General features: G+C 36.7%; 1 protein-coding gene across 14 annotated transcripts in view; it reads right to left on the bottom strand.

Annotated features, from left to right (window-relative positions):
• IMMT (inner membrane mitochondrial protein) overlaps positions 1-23,945 on the bottom strand; it is a 46,531-nt gene that overhangs the window by 19,074 nt on the left and 3,512 nt on the right. For 2 of the 14 annotated variants that reach the window (XM_036931156.2, XM_057497025.1), the window contains exons 2-6: positions 7,648-7,721; positions 6,782-6,971; positions 2,791-2,902; positions 830-967; positions 368-463 (exon numbers count right to left, since the gene is read on the bottom strand). The exons of 1 other annotated variant lie outside the window; for it this stretch is intronic. In XM_036931156.2, coding sequence (XP_036787051.1) covers positions 368-463; positions 830-967; positions 2,791-2,902; positions 6,782-6,971; positions 7,648-7,721 — 610 coding nt within the window. Of the gene's footprint in view, positions 1-359; positions 464-829; positions 968-2,790; positions 2,903-6,781; positions 6,972-7,647; positions 7,722-23,945 lie in introns of those variants that run through there. 11 more of the 14 variants (XM_036931158.2, XM_057497027.1, XM_036931157.2 and 8 more) reach the window with 7 other exon arrangements.

The following is a 23,945-nucleotide window of genomic DNA, read 5'->3' as shown; positions in this document are numbered from 1 at the left end:
TGCACAAATAAACTGATACATTTAACAATGAAAAGACTCTTAGGCAAGTTACCAAAATAATTTCTGTTGCCCAGAGTATAAAGAATCTTCAGCACTAACCATTATAAAAGCAAATGGAGAAAGTACATGTATTATTTGGAGGCGTCACCAACTGTACACTAAGAATAAACCTTGTCACCTGGGTAAAAGAAGTTTAGATGGAAAGAACACAAAAGATGAAATAAAGATGGTGAATAGAGCACTGTGACTAAAGCAACAAAAGAAACCACAACTAGCTAATAGATGGGAAACTTATGCTGATGGTTGAAGAAGAGAGTAACTGACAGAGATGACCCCAGGTACTTAAGAAGCTGTCTGGTTTACATACACTCAATCTTAACTTGTTCCTGCTTTTCCTGTTGTGCAAGGCGAGCTGCAACTTCTTCAGGTGGTCGCTCCTTTACAGAAGTTGAGGATGCTTCCTCTTGCAACAAAAGTAAGTAAGAGGAGATCAGATTTCAGCACAGAACTTCAAAAGCTAACAGTGATATAAAACACTATTGTTTGTACCTGCCAGCTAGTATCAACTGAGAGTATTTCTGCGATAAGGATTCTAAAACCACACCATCAGTCAATGATTCCAACATGAAGATATAAGGGATCAGCTCTTAAACTCCTTTTTTTCAAAGACTTACTCAGACTTTGAAACTTTAAAAATTCCCTAAGCATATATGCAGGCTTAAAACCAGTATAAATGTGTACTTACATAGAGTCTAGGGGTTGCCTAGTAATTTAGTAGTTCTGATGAACATATCATTTACAAAACCATACATATAAATAATTTAACTACCTGAAGTTGCACGCTTGGGTTTTCCTTCACCAGTTTCAGAGTGATCAGTTTTTATAGATTCCTCATGCTGAACCGCAGGGGCTGGGACCGACAGTGTATCACCTGCTGCAGAAATAATTTGAGCTGCCTCTGTGGGTGCTATAAATATATGTTACTTAAGGTATTTATAGTTTCTTGGGTTAACAGAAAAACACACAGGAATCTACTACTACTACTACCCCCTTCACATCTGACTCCTAAGGGACACAAATGCATGTGTTGCCACTATTCAAACACAGATACAGGCACTGTTGGCTGCATACACAAACCCACCCAAAATGGACAATGGCTAGGAAAGCACAAGAGAAAGAAGTCTTGTTAGCATCCACCTGCATTTTAACCATCACTATTCTCAAGTAAGTCTTCTAGTAACAATACTAAATGGTACTATATCTTAACATGAGAAATGGACAAAAGATTTGCATAACATGGGAAAATAACAATAAAGGAAAAAAGAGCCTGCAATGAAGAAGGCAGACAAAACAAAGTAACTGAAAATTATTTTTAATTGTTTTTGAAGAGTGGCAGAGATGAAAGAAGAGGGGTAAGGAGAGGATGATAGTTTTAAACACACAGTGAAGACACTGAGTTAGTAAAGAACAGAACTTGTTTAAAAAATTATTTCATACTTATTTTTAAAGGAAAGAAAGTTGAGAAAAATCAAGAGCTTATAAATTATAAATACGTGTTGATGGAACAGAAAATGAATAATTCTAGAGGAAGAATGGGGTAGGGGAAGGAGGAAGCAACAACATGGAGAAAAAAACTTTTAAATAAACTAAAGGTCTTATTTTAAGAAATAAAGCCGGATTATTACAAAAACCATTAACTGGTCTCCTGCTCTGCCATTCTCTATTCTCAGCAACAGCCAGTGAGCATATTAAAATAAAAGTCAGATCGATTCCCTGGCTCAGAACCCTCCTGACACCTTGCCATCCTACTCAGAAAACAAAGCAAAATCCTCATAATGGCCTCCAAGGACTGCCAAATAGGCTTTCTGCTCCCTCTCTGATCTCACTTGCTACAGTTCTCTATTACACTCCAGCCCCAAGTGCTCCTCAGTAGAATATACCAAGCCTTTGCCCTAGCTAATCCCTCTGCCTGGGATGCTTTTCCCCCACCAGACTTTTATGACTTACTCCCTCCCTCACCTTTCTATCCTTTGTTCAAATGACACCTTCCTGGTCAGACTTTCCCTACCCACTCCATTTAAAATTAGCATATTTCCTCCCACACTTATCACTCTCTGACATTCTGCATGTTACTTATATATTTACATATGATCTCCCTCTCCTCATCCTACTAAGAAATATTCAGAGTTTGTTTTTGTTTTTACTATTTGTTCACTGCTACAGCCTCAGTACCTAGATTGCCTGGCACACAACAATCAGTGAACATTTGCTGAATGAAAGTCAAGTGATTTAATCAAAGGCAGAAGTAACTGAGGAAAACAGACGTGCACTGAGCAGGTTAGAGTCAGGTTAATGCTACAAATTAGGGTGGGATTAATGGTAAATCATGAAAGAAAAAAATACTTGCAGATCAAGATATTTTCATCATTAAGAAAGAAGGGAGGATAGAATTGTGAAGAGGTAGAAAAAAGAAGTGGCAAAAGAGAGTAAGACTAAAATCTAAAGAGAGAAAAGGATTGGAGTCAGAGGAAACAAATATAAAAGAAAAATAGTTTGTTGCAGGTAAGACAAGTCTTACCATTACCCTCACTCAGCAACTGTTCACAGTAATGTCTGTATCCCACTCAACCCCTAAAAAGAGAGGTGAGAATACTCTCCTTCCCCAAGGAAATAGCTAGAGACCAAGAGAATTCTCCATGGGGAGAAATCCCCCTCTTGACCATAGAAACAAATATAGTAAAACAATTCATTTACGTGTAATTTTAAAAGAATGGTTGTAAATATAGATACCTGTTGTTGAAGCTGGAGCATCGCCCTTTTGTTTTTGGAGTTGTGAGGCAGGCTGTTTTGATTCTTTCATTACCTCTGATACACTAGAGATTTTCAGTGGACCAGACTGAATCTTGGAAATGAAAAAGATTTAATACTTCAGGTACAATACTAGCTTTTTAAAAAGGGAGCATACAGTAACTTGCATTATTTCAAAAGTCAAGGTTTTCGGGCTTTTAACACGAAGTTAACACTCTACAACATAATTTATTTTATTAACCATAGTAAGAGAAGCCATCAAACAAAAAAATGCAATCCAAAAACTTTATTCCAAATGACTAGGCCATATTCTAGTAGTAACACAGGCTTCTTTTAATGTAACTAATAAAGTACATGGTGTACGACCTTCCTTTTGAAGACCATTCCTTTTACGTTTACAACATTGAGAAGGCTATTTTTTATTTGCTTTCTAAATCAAACTATGTTGTCTTCTGTGTACATTCAGCTAGAAACAAATGATTTTTAGAGGCTCTGAGTCATATGAAAATTAGTTTTCTTTCAGGACTCATGCAACTGCACACTAAAATACATAACCCAACTGTGAGTAATACCCACTCTTCTCTTCCTTGATTTCCACCTGCCTTAAGTTCAAGGCACCTGTTCATTAACAGGACTGCCAAGTGACGTGCTAGAGAAAATTGCTGAGCAATAGCAATATTGTCATTTACAATTTACATTGTTCCACTTTTTGCCAGAGCTTGGCAGTGAGACTCAGACATTCCTAATATGACTACTGAAACATAACAGAAATGAATCAGAACTTTATCACTACCAGAAACTAGGAATACGCATTTTCTTTTATTAAAATGTTATTATTTTTTAAATTATGAAATACATGCTCAGTATAACAAGCAAAATAGTATCAAGATATATCATTGGTTTTTGCCTCTTTATCCTGCACTCTACCCAGCTACTGATAAAAGCCTGAAATCTATCCCTGCCCTAACCATAAGCTCAGGTACATAAACATATACAATTTATCATTTCTTCAAACTAAAATAGGGTTATATTATACAAATTACCATGTAACTTTTTTTTTTTCATTTAACAATATATATCATGGGCATTCTCTTCTGGGTCAAGAAATTCTTTTTAGCTGTATAATATCCTAATTTAATTGCAGACCCTAATGTAGTACTTTTGGACATTCAAATGATTTCCTGCATTGTTTCCTTAAACATCCGTGTCCATGAAAAGCACTGTATTGTGGTATCTGTAGGATAGTTTGACAGAAGAGGAATTGCTGGGTCAAAGGAAGTTGTATATTTTTAACAGATATTAACAGATCACTTTCACAGAAGGTTCTAGCAACTCACACTCACAATAAATGTGTTTGTGTATAAACATGATTTCCAGAGTCAGTTGTTCTATTCCTCTACTATCCAATCCTGTGTCAAAATCTTACTGTTTTATTGAAGTAGGATTATAACAAAGTCAGTATCTGGAAAAGCAAGTGTCCTCTGACCCCTCCCCAACCCAACATCTTTTCAAAATGTTCTTGGCAAGTCTTGTACATTATTTATTCTTCCATATGAGCTTTAAAATCACCTTGTCTTACTCTTCGACCTTTGGAAAAATTCATTATAATTTTTACTAGATGTGCCTGAATACATCATAAAAAGTCATTTCTTGCAAATATATACAAATTTAAGAGAAATACACATTTGAGAGAAATGACAATTTTATGATATTGAGTCCCATCCAGGGACATATTTGTTTCCATTTAGGCAGGTATTACTCCATGTCCATCAAAAGACTTTAAGTTTATCTTCTCTCAGTATTTAGTGTCTATGTATAAATAACCATGCTGGCACTAAAAGGGTTATCACAAAATAAAATGCATAGTTTCTAAAAGCAACAAGCTGGTAACAGTGTACGAGAGTACAGATGACTAAATAAATGGTAATTAAAAAATAAAAACACTAACTGCTACTGTAATTCAGAGGTAAGAAAATTCACTTTGGTCTATGTAGTAAAGGAGGCAGGCATTAAAAGGAACAGTAGTAGGCAAAAGGTAGGACTCATTCTGGACAGAAAACCACCATGGGAAGAGCTGAGGCAAATGAAATGGTCTTTAGTTTTCTGTTTTAGCATAGGCCCTTGGAACATTGCCTCCTGGTACATAATAATCACTTGATTGACATTTGTTGAATAAATGAATGAATGGAAAGCCCACAGCTTATTTGTAAAGTAAATGGCACAAAGCTAAAATTTTATGTAGAGGACCATTCAGAGATAAGGCTGGAAAGGTAAAGAGCCAGACTGTCAAGCATATTGAATGTTAACAAGCAATAAAAATCACCACCTACAGAAGAAAGGAACCAACAGCCTGACCCTAGGCTAACATTTAACCACTTCTGGTTCTACTTTCCTTATTCAGAATGTTAAACAATCTCTAAAATCTCTCTAGTTTTTACACTCTGTGGTCTTCTATCCTTTAAACAATAGGAAATGGATAAAAGTTCCTGATAATCAGTGATATCATAAAAATACCATGGAAACATCACAGCATGTATTTTAGAATATTCTCTGGTATTGATAGGAGGTTGGCCTAGATTATGTTAGGAGAGTTTGGTTGGATGGGGGTTGGAGACTGGGAGGAAGATGGGAAAAGCCGTGTGAGGGAAGAGGAACAGGTCTAGTTTGGAGGCTAATTTGGATATGAAAAAGAATAAATATCAGAGATTAAACAAAATAGGATAGCTAACAAAATACAAACAAGTATGAAGAGGAATTCAAGAATTCTAATAGATATCTGACAGCATGGTACTACATTTGATACAAAAAAAAGCAACCAAAAAGAGTGTAAGTTTTGAGGTGATTCGTAAAGACTTGCCAAGTAATCCAAGTGGAAATGTTGAGCAGGGTAGCTAAAGTGGAGTGAGAAAAGGGCAAAGCTATTGAGAAGGATAAAGGGGTCATTACAAAGAATGACACTTGAAATCATGTCAAGCATGAAAAGAACAATATTCTGAATTGTTCAGCCTGATTTCATGCTCCCACAATTGCTTACAACTATTTCTCCTGGGTCATGTGGCTTAAAATAGACCCAGGATTTTAGAATGAATCCACAGGAATCTGCTTCTTGACTACAGAAGCTACAAAACTGTCTCCCTCACCCGTAGAGACATTTTAAAGTCCGTGGAAGAATAAATGATGTAGAAGACTAACCAAGAACATTTTGAAAAAACATGATTGGGGAATGCATGGATCAGAGGAAATTTGCTTTTCCAAATAATGATGGTTATAGGACTGGTCTCTAGATTATGCTAGATACTGGAAAATAAGTTCACCCAGGTCTAAGAAAGAACTAACCAGCTCACAGCATAAAGAAATGCCCAATATCAAATCAGCAAAAACCCATGCTCTCTTTTGTAAATTTTTTTTCAAGCAGCTGTTGAAGAAATATTTAAGATGTTTTAAAAAAAATTTAAACTTGATGGGAAAGGATGAAACTCATAAGAATATGCACAAAGTTCCAGGATTACTGGAGGATATTCCTGTGACTCAATCAGTGTGTAGCTGAAAAACTTGTGACTGTTTTGTGGCTTGAAAGGAACCAATACTAAGTACATATAACATTTGGGCTCTGTGTCATGGCCACCCTATGTCTATGTTTTTAGTGTTTTAAATCAGAGCTTGATAGCTGAAACAGTGTACCCCCTCAGTCCACAGGGCAGCCAGGGCAACTTCAGCCTGAGCTGCCTCCCCACTCACCTTGGGTGCCACACAATTATTTTCTATGTGGTATGCACTAAATGGGGCCAGTTAGGTGACTCCAAAGGAATAAAAACCCAACTCCACAGATTAATGATAAAGAAAACTGGCAAACAGACATCTGGCAAGTTCTACTGAATTATACATACAAGATATTCTCAAGATGAAAACAACCTGCTTTTAAAAGTATTCCATAGGATAAACTAAAATAAACTGAAAAATGTAAAACTCTTACCGGCTTCTTTGGCAACGGAACATTATAAGGTGGGGAACCAAGAATCATCTCAAAGAGTTTATCTGAGTAAGGTATGGTTTTCTCTACACTTTCCCGGAAATGGGAATCCCATTTGGCATATAGGATAGTGCCACCAATACCTCCACCAACAAACAGAAGGCCAGCTCCAGCAATTTTGCCAGAAGACAACCTAAGTCAAAGAAATAGGAAACATTTATATTTTTGGCTTTCCTAAACCTACTTCCCTAGACCAACATAAAGTCTCGAAGACCTCAACCTCTACTTCTCTACCACAGATTCAGATCCCAGCAGCCAAGTTTATCACCACAGCTGCACCTTTCCCTGATTTGTTTTAAAATGTCTGCAATAGAAATAACATTTACTTATGGGTAACTAAAATTTCTTTAAATACAGGAGTATCTCAAATAGGAAGAATGAAGCAATCTACCCTTTAATACTTAAAATTCAAGATGTTCACAATCATGAGATTTCCTTTATATCACCACCTTTCAAAGCTCCTCTCCCCTTAAAACATTTATGTAAATACAGTAAAATAAACCCTTTACAAAAGTAAGATAATATAAATATCAAATACAACAAACACTCTTTAAGTTATAATGTGCTGTGTTCTGGACCTAAATCTATTTGCCATAAAATGGTAAGGAGGGTAGGGGAGGTGCGCCTTAGAGGCCATCCAATTACCAAAGAACTAAAAGGTGCATTGTAATAAATTTTCACCTAGAAATAAATAATACTCCAAAAAGTATTACAGCAAAGCTCTGGTGTTCATACCCCTTAACAAAACACAAACACATACGCCTCTTAGCACAGCTACAAGCTTGCTTACAAGGAGATATACTACATACCTAGAACTTCCCGAAGAAGAGTATCTACGGCATGGTCGTACTGGACGGAGGACAAACTTTCCACAGAGACAACTCTTAAGAAGAAAGAGAAAACATCACAACCAATGCAGAAGGTATCTGGGAAGCTTTTAGTGTTGGTAACTCAGAATTAAAACTTTATTACAAATGTCTTCATTAAACAAAAATTTATTTTACTTTCAGAAATCAATTTGCCATGAAACATACTTATAGGCCCTTAAAAAAAGTGATGCTTCCTGAACCCCAAGACTCATAAAAAAATTACTTCTAAGATTAAAAAATATATATATATTATCAGACTAAAATTAGCACTCTTAAGAGTTATGTATGCTATTGCTTGGATACAATTGGAATCTGCCATATGCTTTCTTAATAATTCACAAGAAAAAATAATATAAAATATCTATTACTCTGTAAACTTAGACATCTGAAAAACCACCCACAGTCTAGCTAAAAACATTGCATTATAGGATGCATTCAAATCCACTCAGAGGCGAGATCCAACCTCAGCTTAACTTACCCAGAAACCAAGTTTCCCCTTCTATAAGGTAACTGTGTGTCCAGTCAATTCCTAGAGATATTCATCTGAATATAAAAGTTCATTCTTGGTTTATGCTAGTGTATCAAACAGACTACAGCCAATAGTTTGAGAAAAATATTTTAACGGATGTTGTAAATGCTCAAGTAAATACTCATCTCCATGTAACTATTCTATCGTTACATAAAAGCAAGTGATCAGAGCAATGTTTTGTGATTTGTTTTAATCAAAGTAAAGCACATAAACTCAGATGTTGCTTAATATTGGATCCCTTAAACAAAATAAATAAATGTGCATATAAATACTTTCGGGGGAAGGTTTTGATAAACTTAAGCCATGCACAGGTATTAATCTGAAATTTCAAATTTATTACATCCATAAATAAAATCCTTCTTTATATCAAGCAGAAAATCAAACTGTGACAAGGGGGAAAAAATGTTTTCTCTAAGTTCCTTGATGAAATTGAACCCAAGGAATATCATAAAAACAAAAACTTCCTTTCAGAAATACCATAAGATTAAAGAAAATTTGTCACATGATCAAAGGGCACATGAAATTACACTGGAGGTACAGTTGCTATTTACGTTCCATTTGCCAAGACCTAAACTTACACACCAAATTAATGTATGAACACATTTCAGGAAAAAAACACAAAACATATTAGATGTTTTACAAAAATGTAAAGCAGCTATAATTGGTATTTTAAACATATTTCAATTATTACCTAAACAGTAGAACTCTCAACATTTTTTAACTGCATTTAATAGGAAAAGGTGTTTTCCTACTGTTCTGTAAAGTAGGTAACATGAAATTTTAAACAGAACTGCATCTACTTTTATTTGTCAACAAATCCATTTTGTTGACTTAAGGAGGAAATATTAGAAACCATTAAAGTTATATTTATTTAAGACTGTATTTTTTTCCTCTAGAGGTACAAGAATGTATCAAGTCAAAAGTTAAGTCACTGTTAATGGTAGATAATTAGTTTACTGGAATATCACACAGCAAACATAGTAATGGATAACTGGCTGGGGTGTATGAAGTCAAATTCAACATCAGAAGTTAAGAACACCCTAATTCACATTAATATTTATTTTTTACTTTATCCATCTTCTACTTTTCTTTTCATCTGACTTCTTCTTTCCTTCTGACACAACGTATCTGATGTAAGTTTAAATTCCTGGTATTAAAATGCAAAATTTTAAATCAAAATTCAAATCAGTTAGTTGGGTATACAGTATGGTCTCCCTCATACTTCTGTCCCTCAGCCACTCAGATCCCCTGCTCCATAGACAACCAATGCTGTCGGTTTCTCATATATCCTAAAGAGCACTTTTTCTCCTAGACATAATACTGCTTCAGTGCCAAATTTACTGGATTTTTTTAGTGTGATATATTTTTAACCTTAAGATTCTTATAAAATATTTTAAGTTTACTGTAGAAAAAGTTAAGTTGTTGCATATTAATCTGCATTTCAAATGTAGAACTGGCCATCTCTTTCATATGACAAAATGAGGTATTTTGTGACAGAATTCTGGACACACAACCTTTACACAAATGATACCATAATACATACCCAGTCTGTACTAATATTCATTCAACAATATGTATTTGAGAGCATTCTCTATCAATACAAGAAATCTTCTTAGCAGATTTTATAGAGATTCAGTATTCCATTTTATGGATATTTCTTAATGTATTTAACTGGTCCCCTTTTGACAGACATTGATGGAGGTTTAGTCTAAATTTTTATTACAATAAACAATGCTGCCTGAGAAGCAGATATCATTCTGGGTCAGTTCTTCAAGTAAAATTTGCAATGTTGATCAATAGTGCCAAATTAGCCAAAGTGTCCTCTAATCATGAAAAGTATGTTTTCTCACAGCCTTTCCAACATACTTTCAGTGCAGTTTTAGTCCCAACTTCCTTTGTTATGACTGTGCATTTTTTTCATATATTTATGATCTATTTTTATTTCCTTTACTATGAACTATCAGAGCATATCCTTTGACCACTTTTAAATATGACTGACCTTTTTCATATTCTTTTCAGTGCTTTTTATGTATGAAGAGAAATTAGCCATGTGTCTGCTAACTGTGAATGTATTTATCCAGTTTGTGACCTAATTTTTATCTTTGCTAATGATAGCTTATGTCATGTAAACATTACTTTTACAGTCAAAACTGTCAATCTCTTACGGTTTCTAGGCTTTCTGTACTTTTAGAAATCTATCCTTAGATTATAACAATTTTTCCATGGTTTCTTCTACTCTCATGGTTTCACATTTTTACATTTAAATCTTTGAACCAAGTGTAAAGTGTAAGGCATAGATTAAACTTAATTTTTTTCCACACATCTATTCAGTTGTCCCTAAATTACAGACTGAATAATCCATTTTTCCCAATGATTTGAAATACCACCTTTAAAATACGCTTTAAAATATACTAAACACACTTTGATGTATTTAGATTTCCTATATTGTTCCACTGATCTACCTCCTCATACACTAAAGCCACAATGTTTTAACTACTGCATTTTCAATTTCACTTTTCATCTAATATAGCTGGCCCTCTCTTCCAGTACTATTCTCTCATCAAATTCCTCTGGATATTGTTTTTATTTCATATTTTGAAAGTTGAGCTACAAAAATGCTTTTAATTAAACAACACATGATCAATTGTAAAGTGAACCCTGATTTAGGAAGGGAGATGTGAAAAAGTTTGTTTTATGACCAAAAAACGATAGAAATAAAAAGGTGCACACTTCTGTATAAGAAAAAGGTAGAAATGATGATTGTATCATGACTCAAACAGGGTTTTTATCTGAAAGTGGCTCTTGATTTTTAAAAATGTAAGTATCCCCCAAAAGAAGAGAACCAAGATGGCGGCGTGAGTAGAGCAGCAGAAATCTCCTCCCAAAACCAAATATATTTTTGAAAATACAACAAATACAACTAATCCTAAAAGAGAGACCAGAAGACACAGGACAACATCCAGACTACATCCACACCTGCGAGAACCCAGCGCCTCACGAAGGGGGTAAGATACACGCCCCAGCCCGGTGGGATCCCAGCGCCCCACACCCCAGCTCCTGGCGAGAGGAGAGGAGTCGGAGCGGGGAGGGAGAGGGAGCCCAGGACTGCTAATCACCCAACCCTAGCCATCGCACCAGAGCGCAGACACAGTGCATGCGTGGGGTGCTGGATACTAGGGAAACAGGACAGTAAGAACTGTGAGCGGGTCCCCGCAGCCGGCGCACCCGGGACAAAGAAAAGCGAGTGCTTTTTGAAAGTCTTAAAGGGACAGGGATGCCACAGCTGGACAGAAGTGCCCTGGGACACTTAGCGCAGCAGCTGCGAACCTCAGAGAGCTCTGGGTGCCCGAACCCTCGCAGCACAGCTTGGAGGCCCCTCACCATGATAAACAGCCTCCCACCTGTTCCCACTCCAATGCGGCTCCGCCATATTGGAGCAGCAGCCTGAGGCCGGCCACGCCCACAGCAACTGCAGAGTTAAATAAACTCCATAGCGGCTGGGCAAGACCAGAAGCCCCATCTGCACGCAGCTGCCCAGCACAAGCCACTAGAGGCCGCTGTTCTCCCAGGAGAGGAGGGCCATAAACTGGCAAGAAGGGACTTTCTCTTACCCAACACACGTGCCAGCTCCCCACAAATATATCTATCGCCATGAAAAGGCAGAAGAAATTGATACAGACCAAGATCACAGAGGCAAACCCTGAGAAGGAGATAGACCTAACCAGTCTTCCTGGAAAAGTATTAAAAATAAAGCTCATAACCACGCTGATGGAGATGCAGAGAAATATGCAAGAGCTAAGGGATGAAGTCCGGAGGGAGATTACAGACATCCGGAGGGAGATTACAGAAATGAAACAAAGGATTTATAAACAGAATGGATAAGATGCAAGAGGCCATTGATGGAATAGAAACCAGAGAACAGGAATGCATAGAAGCTGACGCAGAGAGAGATAAAAGGATCTTCAGGAATGAAACAATATTAAGAGAACTGTGTGACCAATCCAGAAGGAACAATATCCGCATTATAGGGGTACCAGAAGAAGAAGAGAGAGAAAAAGGAATAGAAAGAGTATTTGAAGAAATAATTGCTGAGAACTTCCCCAAACTGGGGGAGGAAATAATCGATCAGACCATGAAAGTGTACAGAACTTCCAACAGAAAGGATCCAAGGAGGACAACACCATGACACATAATAATTAAAATGGCAAAGATCAAGAACAAGGACAGAGTTTTAAAGGCAGCCAGAGAGAGGAAAAAGGTCACCTACAAAGAAAAACCCATCAGGCTATCATCAGACTTCTCAACAGAAACCTTACAGGCCAGAAGAGAATGGCATGATATACTTAATGCAATGAAAGAGAAGGGCCTTGAACCAAGAATACTGTATCCAGCACGACTATCATTTAAATATGAAGGAGGGATTAAACAATTCCCAGACAAGCAAAAGTTGAGGGAATTTGCCTCCCACAAACCACCTCTACAGGGTATTTTAGAGGGACTGCTCTAGATGGGAGCACTTCTAAAACTAAATAGATGTCACCAGAGAAAATAAAATCACAGCAAAGAAAGCAGACCAACCAAATACTAACTAAAGGCAAAAAATAAAATCAATTACCCACAAAAGCAGTTAAAGGAAGCACAAAAGAGCACAGAATAAAACAACCAACATATAAAGAACGGAGGAGGAGGAATAAGAAGGGAGAAAAGTTAAGAATGACCAGACAGTGTCTAAAATAGCTCAATAAGTGAGTTAAGTTAGACAGTAAGATACTAAAGAAGCTAACCTTGAACCTTTGGCAACCATGAATCTAAAGCCTGCAATGGCAATAAGTACATATCTTTCAATAATCACCCTAAATGTAAATGGACTGAATGCACCAATCAAAAGACACAGAATAATAGAATGGATAAAAAAGCAAGACCCATCTCTATGCTGCTTACAAGAGACTCATCTCAAACCCAAAGACTATAGGAACTAAGAAAGACTGAAGGAACAAAACAGCAGCAGAATCATAGAACCTAAGAATGGACTAACAGTTACCAAAGGGAAAGGGACTGGGGAGAAAGGGAGGGAAGGGAGGGATAAGGATTGGGAAAAAGAAAGGGGACATTACGATTAGCATGTATAATGTGGCGGGGAGCATGGGGAGGGCTGTGCAACACAGAGAAGACAAGTAGTGATTCTACGGCGTCTTGCTGCGCTGATGGACGGTACTGTAATGGGGTTTGTGGGGGGGATTTGGTGAAGGGGGGACCCTAGTAAACATAATGTTCTTCATGTAATTGTAGATTAATGACAACAAAATTAACTAATTTTTTAAAAAGTAACGTGGTAAAAAAAAAATGTAAGTATCCTATTCATTAGCCTACCCTCATATTCTATACAGAATTTAATGTCCTAAGTAGAGCTTTAATTCAGAAATTTTAAGTTTTTTATGGTTTCTTTCACCCAAATCTTAGTCCCTAGACGCTATAGCTTAGTTTCGCCTATTTAAAAAAAATGACATTTTCAAAGTCTCTATTAATCTATATGTTTTCCCTCCATTAACTAATCTGCTGAAGAACTTGGGTTGCTTGACTTGTATAATTTTCCACAGCCTGGATTTTGTTCAAGGTGCAATTTAACATGTTCTTGTCCTCTGTATTTCCTACAAACTGGAGTTGGATCCAGACACTTGCTCAGACTCAGGTTTACTCTTTGGCAAAACTTTAGGTGGTGGTGTGTTCTTTCATCAGGAGGCACATAATGTCTGGTTGTCTCTCTTTCTGTGATGTTATCAATTGTGTGGATGTACAACGTGTAGATCCACTAATTTACTGGCAGTTGCAAACAGTGGTCTCAAATTCTATTATTTTTCATTTAGTACATGACATAGATGTTTCCTCTCATCTGCAATTTGGCTACCCAATAGTACCTATAAGAAAGACAGAACAAAGGCTTGATTCTTCTTATCCTTTTATCCAGTCATCTTCTGATGACCAGTTGTAGGGTCTTTTGGTTTTCATTTATTAATTGTGGCAGATTATAGTTCCAAGAGTTGTTACATTTCACATCCCATATGCTTTTCTAGAATCCTGCCACTTTTCCAGAAACTTGCAAGCTCATGAGACCTCAAGAACCTCCTAACAGAGTTCTTAGAAACCTTTAGAACTAAGAGATAATATATAGTTCTTATAAAATAAGTGTTTTAGTTATGTGCTTTATATATTATATAAATAACAGTTATTAATAGACTAAAACTATATTATAAAATATAAAATCATATTATCATATATTATTATAAAATACATGTTATTACAATATTTATTCATTGTAACAAGTAATGATGCTGTTATTTAATACCACTAAGTCCGGGGTGACTGTTATACAGCTATAACCAGATGACTGTCCTTGGAAGTGGAGGGCTGCTGCAACAAAACAAAGCACATGGTAATGACTTTGGGACTGGAGGGTAGGGGGTGAAAGTTAGAAGGCCTTGAAGAGACTTAGCAGAAGCCTGATGGTCTTCATGGAGGTATTGTTAAGTGCTTAAGAAAAATGTTTTTGGAACTTGTAAAAGAAAGGGAGCCTTGTTATATAGTGGTAGAAGTTTATCAGAATTGTCACCTGTGGGTAGACATGCTAAACAGAAAATTAGGTACAGCTATAGCAATACCTAATGAACTGACAGATTTAGCTAAAGATACTTTCAAGCAGAATGTTCAAAAATGCCAACTGGTTTCTTTCACCAGAGTATGATAAGGGTAGAAATGAGTTTCAAAAAAAAAAAAACCGCTTAGCTTTCAAGCAAAATTTAAGGAAAATATAAAGGAGCCAGGACTTTGTGGGTTCAAAAATAAAACTCATTATCAGCCTCTCCAGGCAGCAAAGATCCATTAAAACTTAAGAAAGATCTAAGGATGTGCTCCTGACAGAACCTTTTTACATACAGAAAAGACCACTATGGTATCTTAAGGGCATGCTTCCCATATTCTTTTTGTTAAACAGGGCCACTGAGAATCTTAGGGGTTTTACCCAACAGCAGCCTCACAGGGAAGCCCAAAATGCAGAAGGTCTTATCTTGGTAAGATTTGTGGGCTTGGCTTTTGTACAGTGGAGGAAAACCCTAGTAAGACCCACAGGAAACTCACCAAGAGAAATGTACTGATGAAAATATGCCAGCTTGGATTTAAAGGGGGAAAGTACAAAATGCAAAGAAAGAGGCTTTCAGACTCTTGACTTGTATAGACAGGAAACAGTCTAAGAAAATGACTCAGATGCAAACAGGCTACATTTCCCAGAAAAGGATAATTCAAAAGGTGAAGCCAGGAGCTCAGAGAATAGAGCCAAGAGTTCTGAAGACTCATGCCAAGCAGAAGGACTCAGCTAGATTTTACATTTGGAACAGTGTGATGGAACAGAGACTGCTATGCATGTCCTTTTCCTTTGTGAATAAGTGTCTAGAATGCCTGTCACACTGTACTGTATGTTGGATATATGAGGAGAAGATAACTTTCTCTAGTTCATAGACCTTTAGATAGAAAGGAAAAGTGTTTAGGGAGCTGTACCCTAGAGACCCAGCCCCATCTAAGATGTCTTATCTGCAGAGGAATCTGATTTAGATGACATGGTCCTGGTCCTTTAATCTAAGCCTAATACTGTGATGAGATGCAGTTTTGGAGGGTTTCAAGGAAAGCTGTATGTGAGAGGGATTGAGCTATGGCTAAAGGGCAGACTATGCTATCCAAAATCCACTGCAACAATATTTCCTGTATCATATACTCTTCCAGAATCTTGACTCTCCTCCAAAGTGAGTTCTAAGTACCCTTCCCTTGAACAAGGTCAGGCCTTTGTTACTAATTTACTAATAAAGGGCAGTGGAAGTTATATTCTGACTTCTGAGACTAGGATATATACATACAGCTTATGCCTGGCTCTGTACCTCCTCGCACTTGCTCCTGGAACAGAGCCACCAACCTGTAAGGAAGCCCAGACATGGAACGAAGCCACACACAGGTGCTCTAGCCAACAGTTCCAGGTAAGTGTCAGCTGGAGACAGCATCAACTGCCCAGACAAGTGAGGAAGCCTTTGAAACAACTCTATCCCCACCCACTGTCTAACTACCTCGGGAGGAACACTGAGCAAAAATTGCCCAGGCAACCCCAGGACTGAGGGAGATGATAAATATTATTTTACTTCAAGTTGAAGGTGACTTACGTAGTATAGCTAACCAGAACAATATTCTTATGAACTCATGAATTGAAACACTTTTTATGGATTTCAACCAGTTACAATTACCCATTTGAAAACTCAAATTGTCCCATCTTTGGCCAACAGAAGTCACTTCAAGTTTATATGATTTTATTTTACATTATTTTAATTAGATTATATATACACTTTTTAAAGCCTACCTCTGTCTCTATACTTCAGGCCATCTGCAAATACCTGGTGGCAAGTTTTTTTTCTCTGTGTGGTAAAATTCACTTACAAAATTCACTACATTAAATATACAATTTTGTGGCATTCAGTATATCCACAGTGCTGTATAACAATGATCACCACTATTTATAGTTCTAGAATACTGTCATCACTCCAAAAGAAATTCCTGTACCAATTAAGCAGTCTTCATTTTCCCCTCTCCCCTGGCAACCACTACCTACTTTCTGGCTCTACAGATTTGCCTATTCTGGCTATTTCATATAAATGGAACCATATAATATGTAGCCTCTTGTGCCTGCCTTCTTTTACTTAGTATGTTTCCATGTTGTAATATGTATCATGTGAGTAGCATGTTTCTTTCTATGGCTGAATGTAATATTTCATCATATGGATATACATATTTTGTTTACCCAGACAACAGCTGATGGACATTTGGATTATCTCCATCTTTTGCTTATTGTGAATAGCATTATGAACATTCATCTGCAAGTTTTTGTTTGAACACCTCTTCCCAATTATTTTGGGTGCAATTGCAGGGTCATATGGCAATTCTATGTTTAACTCTGCACCATTCTACATTCCTACCAGCAAAGTAAAGGGTTCCAATTTCTTCACATCCTTACTAAAACTAGTTATTATCTATTTTTATTATAGTCAACCTAGTGATTATGAAGAAGCTACAGCTATTTCATTGTGGTTTTGATACATTTCCCTAATGTCAAGGGATCTTCAACAGCTTTTCATGTGCTTAAGTCCTTTGGCCATTTTTTGGGAGGGATTGTCCTTTGTTGTTTGAGTTGTATGAGTTTACACATTCTGGACACCAGATCCTTACCAGACATATGATTTGAAAATATTTTCTCCCATTCTTTTCACTCTCTTCAGTGGTCTATCATGTGCAAAATTATTTAATTCTGATGAAATCCAATTTATCTTTTGTTTCTTTTGGAGTCATATCTAAAAAAACACTGCCAAATCCAAGGTCTGCCTCCAGAGCTCTCTTTCATAAGCATCAAGCTAAACTATCTCAGATCTACTTACTAAATATCCTACAACACATAAAACATTGGACACTTCTTAGTTCTGCAACATTTTGTTAATCTATTAACCTTTTTATTAACAGTAAACTATAATATAGAAAGGACAATACTATTTCAAAGCAATTTGCTTTGACATGTAGCCTTATGATAAATTGTATAAGGTTAGCATTGCTGCTTCTAACATACAGAAACATGAGTTAAAAAAAAACAGGGGGAAAAAAAGCAAGATAAAACAATTTCCATGTAATGTTCTTGCTCAGACCATCTATTCCTTAGCTATCACTGAAGTGAACACATAAAGTGAAACCAAAATCCAGCATTACAACCTGGAAACAAACTATAATACAAGTCCTCTCACATGACCCCTATCTGGAGCCTTCAGGTTTTCCCTGAAAGTCTTTGCTAGTTGCTAGAGCTGACAAGATTTCGGTGGGTTTTATCATAGGATTCCTCCCATACAAACAAAAGATATCGGGAAGTTAATGGGCAGGTCACATTTAAAATGCAGATTAATATGCAATAACTAATTTTTTCTACAGTTAACTTAGAACATTTTATAAGAATCATGCTTAAGGTTAAAAAAATTTCACACCAAAAAAATCCAGTAAGTTTCACACTGAGAGAGTATATTCTGTCAGTATAAGCATACTATAGGTCTAGGGGAAAAAGTCTCCATGACAAGGAAATGGCAGATATTAATCACTATTACAAAAGCAGGAACTTGATACTTCTTTAGTTTTCCAGCATATATGTGTGTAAATATATACTATTTACATAGTATACAGAGACTAAAAAGTGGTCCTCCAAACCCAATGCCAACCTCAAAAAAGGTCAAGCCTTCTGATACAGTACTGGGACAGAAGGTGTTGTTAGCTCTGGGAAAAAAACTATGGAAGAACCAGAGCTCTGAACAACATTTCTGGAAAAGAAAGAGAACAATTCACTTCTGCTGAATATCCACATGTAAATAACTTAAGGAAGATGAGTCCAGAATAAGGTAGATGCCCTCTGTGTTGATTAATTTGTCAAGTTGGAGGTTGTTTTTCAATGAGATTAACATTTAAATCAGTGAACTGTGAATAAAACAAACTGCCTTCCACAATGTGGGTGGACTTCATTCAGTCAGCTGAAGGTCTGCATAGAACAACAGCCTCCCCAAGAAAGAGGGAATTCTACAGGAGACTGCCTTTGGACTGGAATTACACCACAGACTCTCCTGCATCCATACCTATCAAGCCTGCAAGCCTCCACAACTGCATAAGTTTATTCCTTATAATAAACCTTTCTATCTATATACACATCCTATTGTTCTGTTTCTCTGGAGAGCCCTGATACACAAGCAGAGGTTCTAAAACTTATGGGAGTTTAAGGGAGGTCATATTCACTTAAGGAAATTAAGAAATAGTAATAGAGCACAATTATTCTTTCATTCAAACATGTTACAAATATTTACTGAGCATCTATTAGGAGCCAGGGCCTATTGGTACTGGAAAGACAGAAGTAAAACATGGACACACGAAGACAAGTAGTGACTTTATAGCATCTTACTATGCTGATGGACAGTGACCATAATGGGGTATGTGGTGGGGACTTGATAATAGGGAGGAATGTAGTAACCACAATACTGCTCATGTGAAACCATAGCATAAGATTGTATTAATAAAGAAAAAAATATGGACACAGTCCCCTTGTGGAGCTTACATTTCAATTGTAAATATAAATATACATCATGTCAGGTAGTGGTAGGAACTACATTGTAAAACAAAGTAGGATTAAAAAAGAAGGTGTTGCAGTTCTTGCGTCAGACAAACTTCAAAACAAAGAAAGTAACAAGAGACAAAGGAGATTACATAATGATAAAGTGATCAGTCCAACAAGAAGATTAACCATTATAAATATCTATGCACCCAACATAGGAGCACCTAAATAGGTAAAACAAATACTAACAGCATTAAAGGAGGAAATACATTGCAACACATTCATTTTAGGAGACTCTAACATGCTACTCACATCAATGGACAGATCAACCAGACAGAAAATAAACAAGGAAACAGAGGCACTGAACAATACATTAGATCAGGTGGACTTAACAGATATCTACAGTAACTCCACCCAAAAGCAGCAGAATACACATTCTTCTCAAGTGCACATGGAACATTTTCCAGAAGAGATCACATACTAGGCCACAGAAAGAGCCTCAGTAAAATCAGGATTGAAATTGTACCAACCAGCTTCTCAGATCACAAAGGTATGAAACTAGAAATAAATTATGTGAAGAAAACAAAAAAGCCCACACACACAGAGAAGCTTAACAATATGCTCCTAAATAATCAATGGATCAATGACCAAATAAAAAAAGAGATCAAACAATATATGGAGACAAATGAACAACAACTCAACACCACAAAATCTTTGGGATGCAGTGAAGGCTTCTTCTAAGAACTACTTCTAAGAAAGAAGTGTACTGCAATACAGGCTTACCTCAAGAAAGAAGAACCCCAAATGAACGAACAGTCTAAAATCACAATTAATGAAACTAGAAAAAGAGCAAATGAGGCCCAAAGTCAGCAGAAGGAGGAACATAATAAAGACCATAGCAGAAATAAATAAAGTTAAGAATAAATCAATAGAAATAATCAGTTTACCAGGAGCTGGTTCTTCAAGAAAATAAATAGATACACCTCTAGCCACACTTCTCAAGAAAAAAAGAGAGTATACAAACATAAACAGAATCAGAAATGAGAATGGAAAAACCACTACAGACACCACAGAAATATAAAGGATTATTAGAGAATAAAATGAAAAATTATATGCTAACAAATTGGATAACTTAGAAAAAATAGACAACTTCTAGAAAAATACAACCTTCCAACACTGATCGAGGAAGAAGCAGATAATCTGAACAGACCAATTACCAGCAATGAAACTGAATTGGTAATCAAAAAATTACTCAAGAACAAAACACCTGGACCAGATGGTTTCACTGCTGAATTTTATCAGACATTTAGACAAGACATAATACCCATTCTCCTGAACGTTTCCCAAAAAAGTAAAAGGGGAGGGAATAAATACTTCCAAACTCATTCTATGAGGCCAGCATCACTCTAATACCAAAACCAAGAAAGATACCACAAAAAAAAGAAAATTACAGGCCAATATCCCTGATGAACATAGATGCAGAAAACCCCAACAAAATACTAGCAAACCAAATTCAAAAATACATCAAAAGGATCATCCATCATGACCAAGTAGGATTTATTCCAGGGATGCAAGGATAGTACAATATTAAAAAACCACATCAACAAAAAGGACAAAAATCACATGATCATCTCTATAAATGCTAAAAAAGCATTTGACAAAATTCAACACCCATTCATGATAAAAAGTCTCAACAAAATGGGTATAGAGGGCAAGTACCTCAACATAATAAAGGCTATATATGACAAACCCACAGCCAACATCATACTTAACAGCAAAAAGCTGAAAGACTGTCCTCTAAGATCAGGAACAAGAAAAGGATGCCCAATTCTCCCCACTTTTCTTAAACATAATACTGGAGGTCCTAACCACAACAGACAACACAAAGAAATAAAAGGCATCCAGATTGGTAAAGAAGTTGTTAAACTGTCACTGTTTGCAGATGACATGATATTGTACATAAAAACTCTAAAGAATCCACCCTACAACTACTAGAACTAATATCTGCAAATTAAGCCAAGTTGCAGGATACAAAATCAATACACAGAAATCTGTGGCATTCCTATATACTAATGATGAACTAGCAGAAAGAGAAATAAGGAAAACAACTCCATTTACAATTGCATCAAATAGATTAAAATACCTAGGAATAAACCTAACCAAGGAGGTGAAAGACCTATACCCTGAAAACTATAAGACACTTACGAGAGAAATTAAAGACAGCAATAAATGGAAATAAATCCCATGCCCATGGATATGAAGAATTAATATTGTCAAAATGGCCATCCAGTCTAAAGCAATCTACAGATTCAATGCAATCCCTATCAAAATACCAATGGCATTCTTCAACAAAGTAGAACAAACAGTTCTAAAATTCAAATGGAAATACAAAAGATCCCGAATAGCCAAAACAATCCTGAGAATGAAGAATAAAGCTGGGGGGAATCACACTCCCAAACTTCAAGCTCTACTACAAAGCCACAGTAATCAAGAAAATTTGGTACTGGCACAAGAACAGACCCATGGATCAACAGAACAGAATGGAGAGCCCAGATGTAAACCCACACATATATGGCCAATTAATATATGACAAAGGAGCCATGGACATACAACAGGGAAATGACAGCCTCTTCAACAAAGGTGATGGCAAAACTGGACAGTTACATGTAAGAGAATGAAACTGGATTATTGTCTAACTCCATACAGAAAAGTAAACTCAAAATGGATCAAAGACCTGAATGTAAGTCATGAAACCATAAAACTCTTAAAAGAAAATACAGGCAAAACTCTCTTGAACATAAACATGAGCAACTTCTTCATGAACATATCTCCCCAGGCAAGTGCAACAAAAGCAAAAATGAACAAATGGGATTATATCAAACTAAAAAGCTTCTGTACAGCAAAGGACACCATCAGTAGAACAAAAAGGCATCCTACAGTATGGGAGAATATATTCATAAACAACACATCCAATAGGGGGTTAACATCCAAAATAGATGAAGAACTCACAAGCCTCAACGACCAAAAAGCAAATAACCCAATAAAAAAATGGGCGGAGGATATGAACAGACAATTCTCCAAAGAAGAAATTCAGATGGCCAACAGGCACATGAAAAGATGTTACACATTGCTAATTATTAGGGAAATGCAAATTGAAACCACAATGAGATATCACCTCATACCAGTTAGGATGGCTGTCATACAAAAGACAAGGAACAACAAATGCTGGTGAGGATGCGGGAGAAAGGGGAACCCTCCTACACTGCTGGTGGGAATGTAAATTAGTTCAACCATTGTGGAAAGCAGCATGGAGGTTCCTCAAAAAGCTCAAAACAGAAATACCATTTGACCCAGGAATTCCACTCCTAGGAATTAACCCAGGGGAAACAAGATCTCAGATTCAAAAAGACATATGCACCCCTGTGTTTACTGCAGCACTATTTACAATAGCCAAGATATGGAAGCAACCTACGTGTCCATCAGTAGATGAATGGATAAAGAAGATGTGGTACATATACACAATGGAATATTAATTCAGCCATAAGAAGAAAATGAATCCTACCATTTGCAACAACATGGATGGAGCTGGAGGGTATTATGCTCAGTGAAATAAGCCAGGTGTAGAGAGACAAGTATCAAATGATTTCACTCATCTGTGGAGACTAAGAACAAAGCAAAAACTGAAGGAACAAAACAGCAGCAGACCCCTAGAACCCAAGAATGGACTAACAGTTACCAAAGGGAAAGGGACTAGGGAGGATGGGTGGGAAGGGAGGGAGAAGGGGATTAAGGGGCATTGTGATTAACACACATAATGTAGGGGGGGGGTCACAGGGAAGGCAGTATAGCACAGAGAAGACAAGTAGTAACTCTATAGCATCTTACTATGCTAATGGACAGTGACTGCAATGGGGTGTGGGGGAACCTGATAATATGGATGAATGTAGTAACCACAATATTGCTCATGTGAAACCCTCATACGATTGGGGTGAATGGGGAGAGGGGGAGGGGAGGGGAGGGGAGGGGAGGGGAGGGAGGAAGGAAGAGAACTACTTCCAGTTATAAAACAAGTCACGGGATGTAATGTACAGCATGGTGACTATAGTTAATAATACTGTATTGTACATTTTAAAACAGCTAAAAATCCTACAAGTTCTCATCACAAAAAAATTTGTAAAGATGAATTGTGATGGATGTTAACTAGATTTATTGTGATCATTCAGAATATATACAAATATCCAATCATTATACACCTGAAATTAATGTTATATGTAATTTATTCCTCAATAAAGTAATTTTTAATTTAAAAAAATAGGATACGATTAAAGTCAGAGTGATTCGAGGAAGGGAGCAGTCAGAGGTTTACTTTAGGTAGGGAAGGCCTCTCTGAAGGAAAGGTGATAATTGAGGAAATACCCGAATGACCAGAGTGAGCTAAACAAAGATGTGGGGGAAGACTTCAGGGCAAAAAAAAAAAACAGCAAATGAAAATGCAATGAGAGACCAGAAAAATAGAATGAGGCAGAGTAGAAAAAAGCCAGGTCATGAAGA

The sequence above is a fragment of the Manis pentadactyla genome, chromosome 2, assembly GCF_030020395.1.
Source record: "Manis pentadactyla isolate mManPen7 chromosome 2, mManPen7.hap1, whole genome shotgun sequence".
Taxonomy (NCBI): domain Eukaryota; kingdom Metazoa; phylum Chordata; class Mammalia; order Pholidota; family Manidae; genus Manis; species Manis pentadactyla.
Note: the sequence above shows the minus strand (reverse complement) of the source record. Positions and strands in the feature narration are given on the sequence as shown.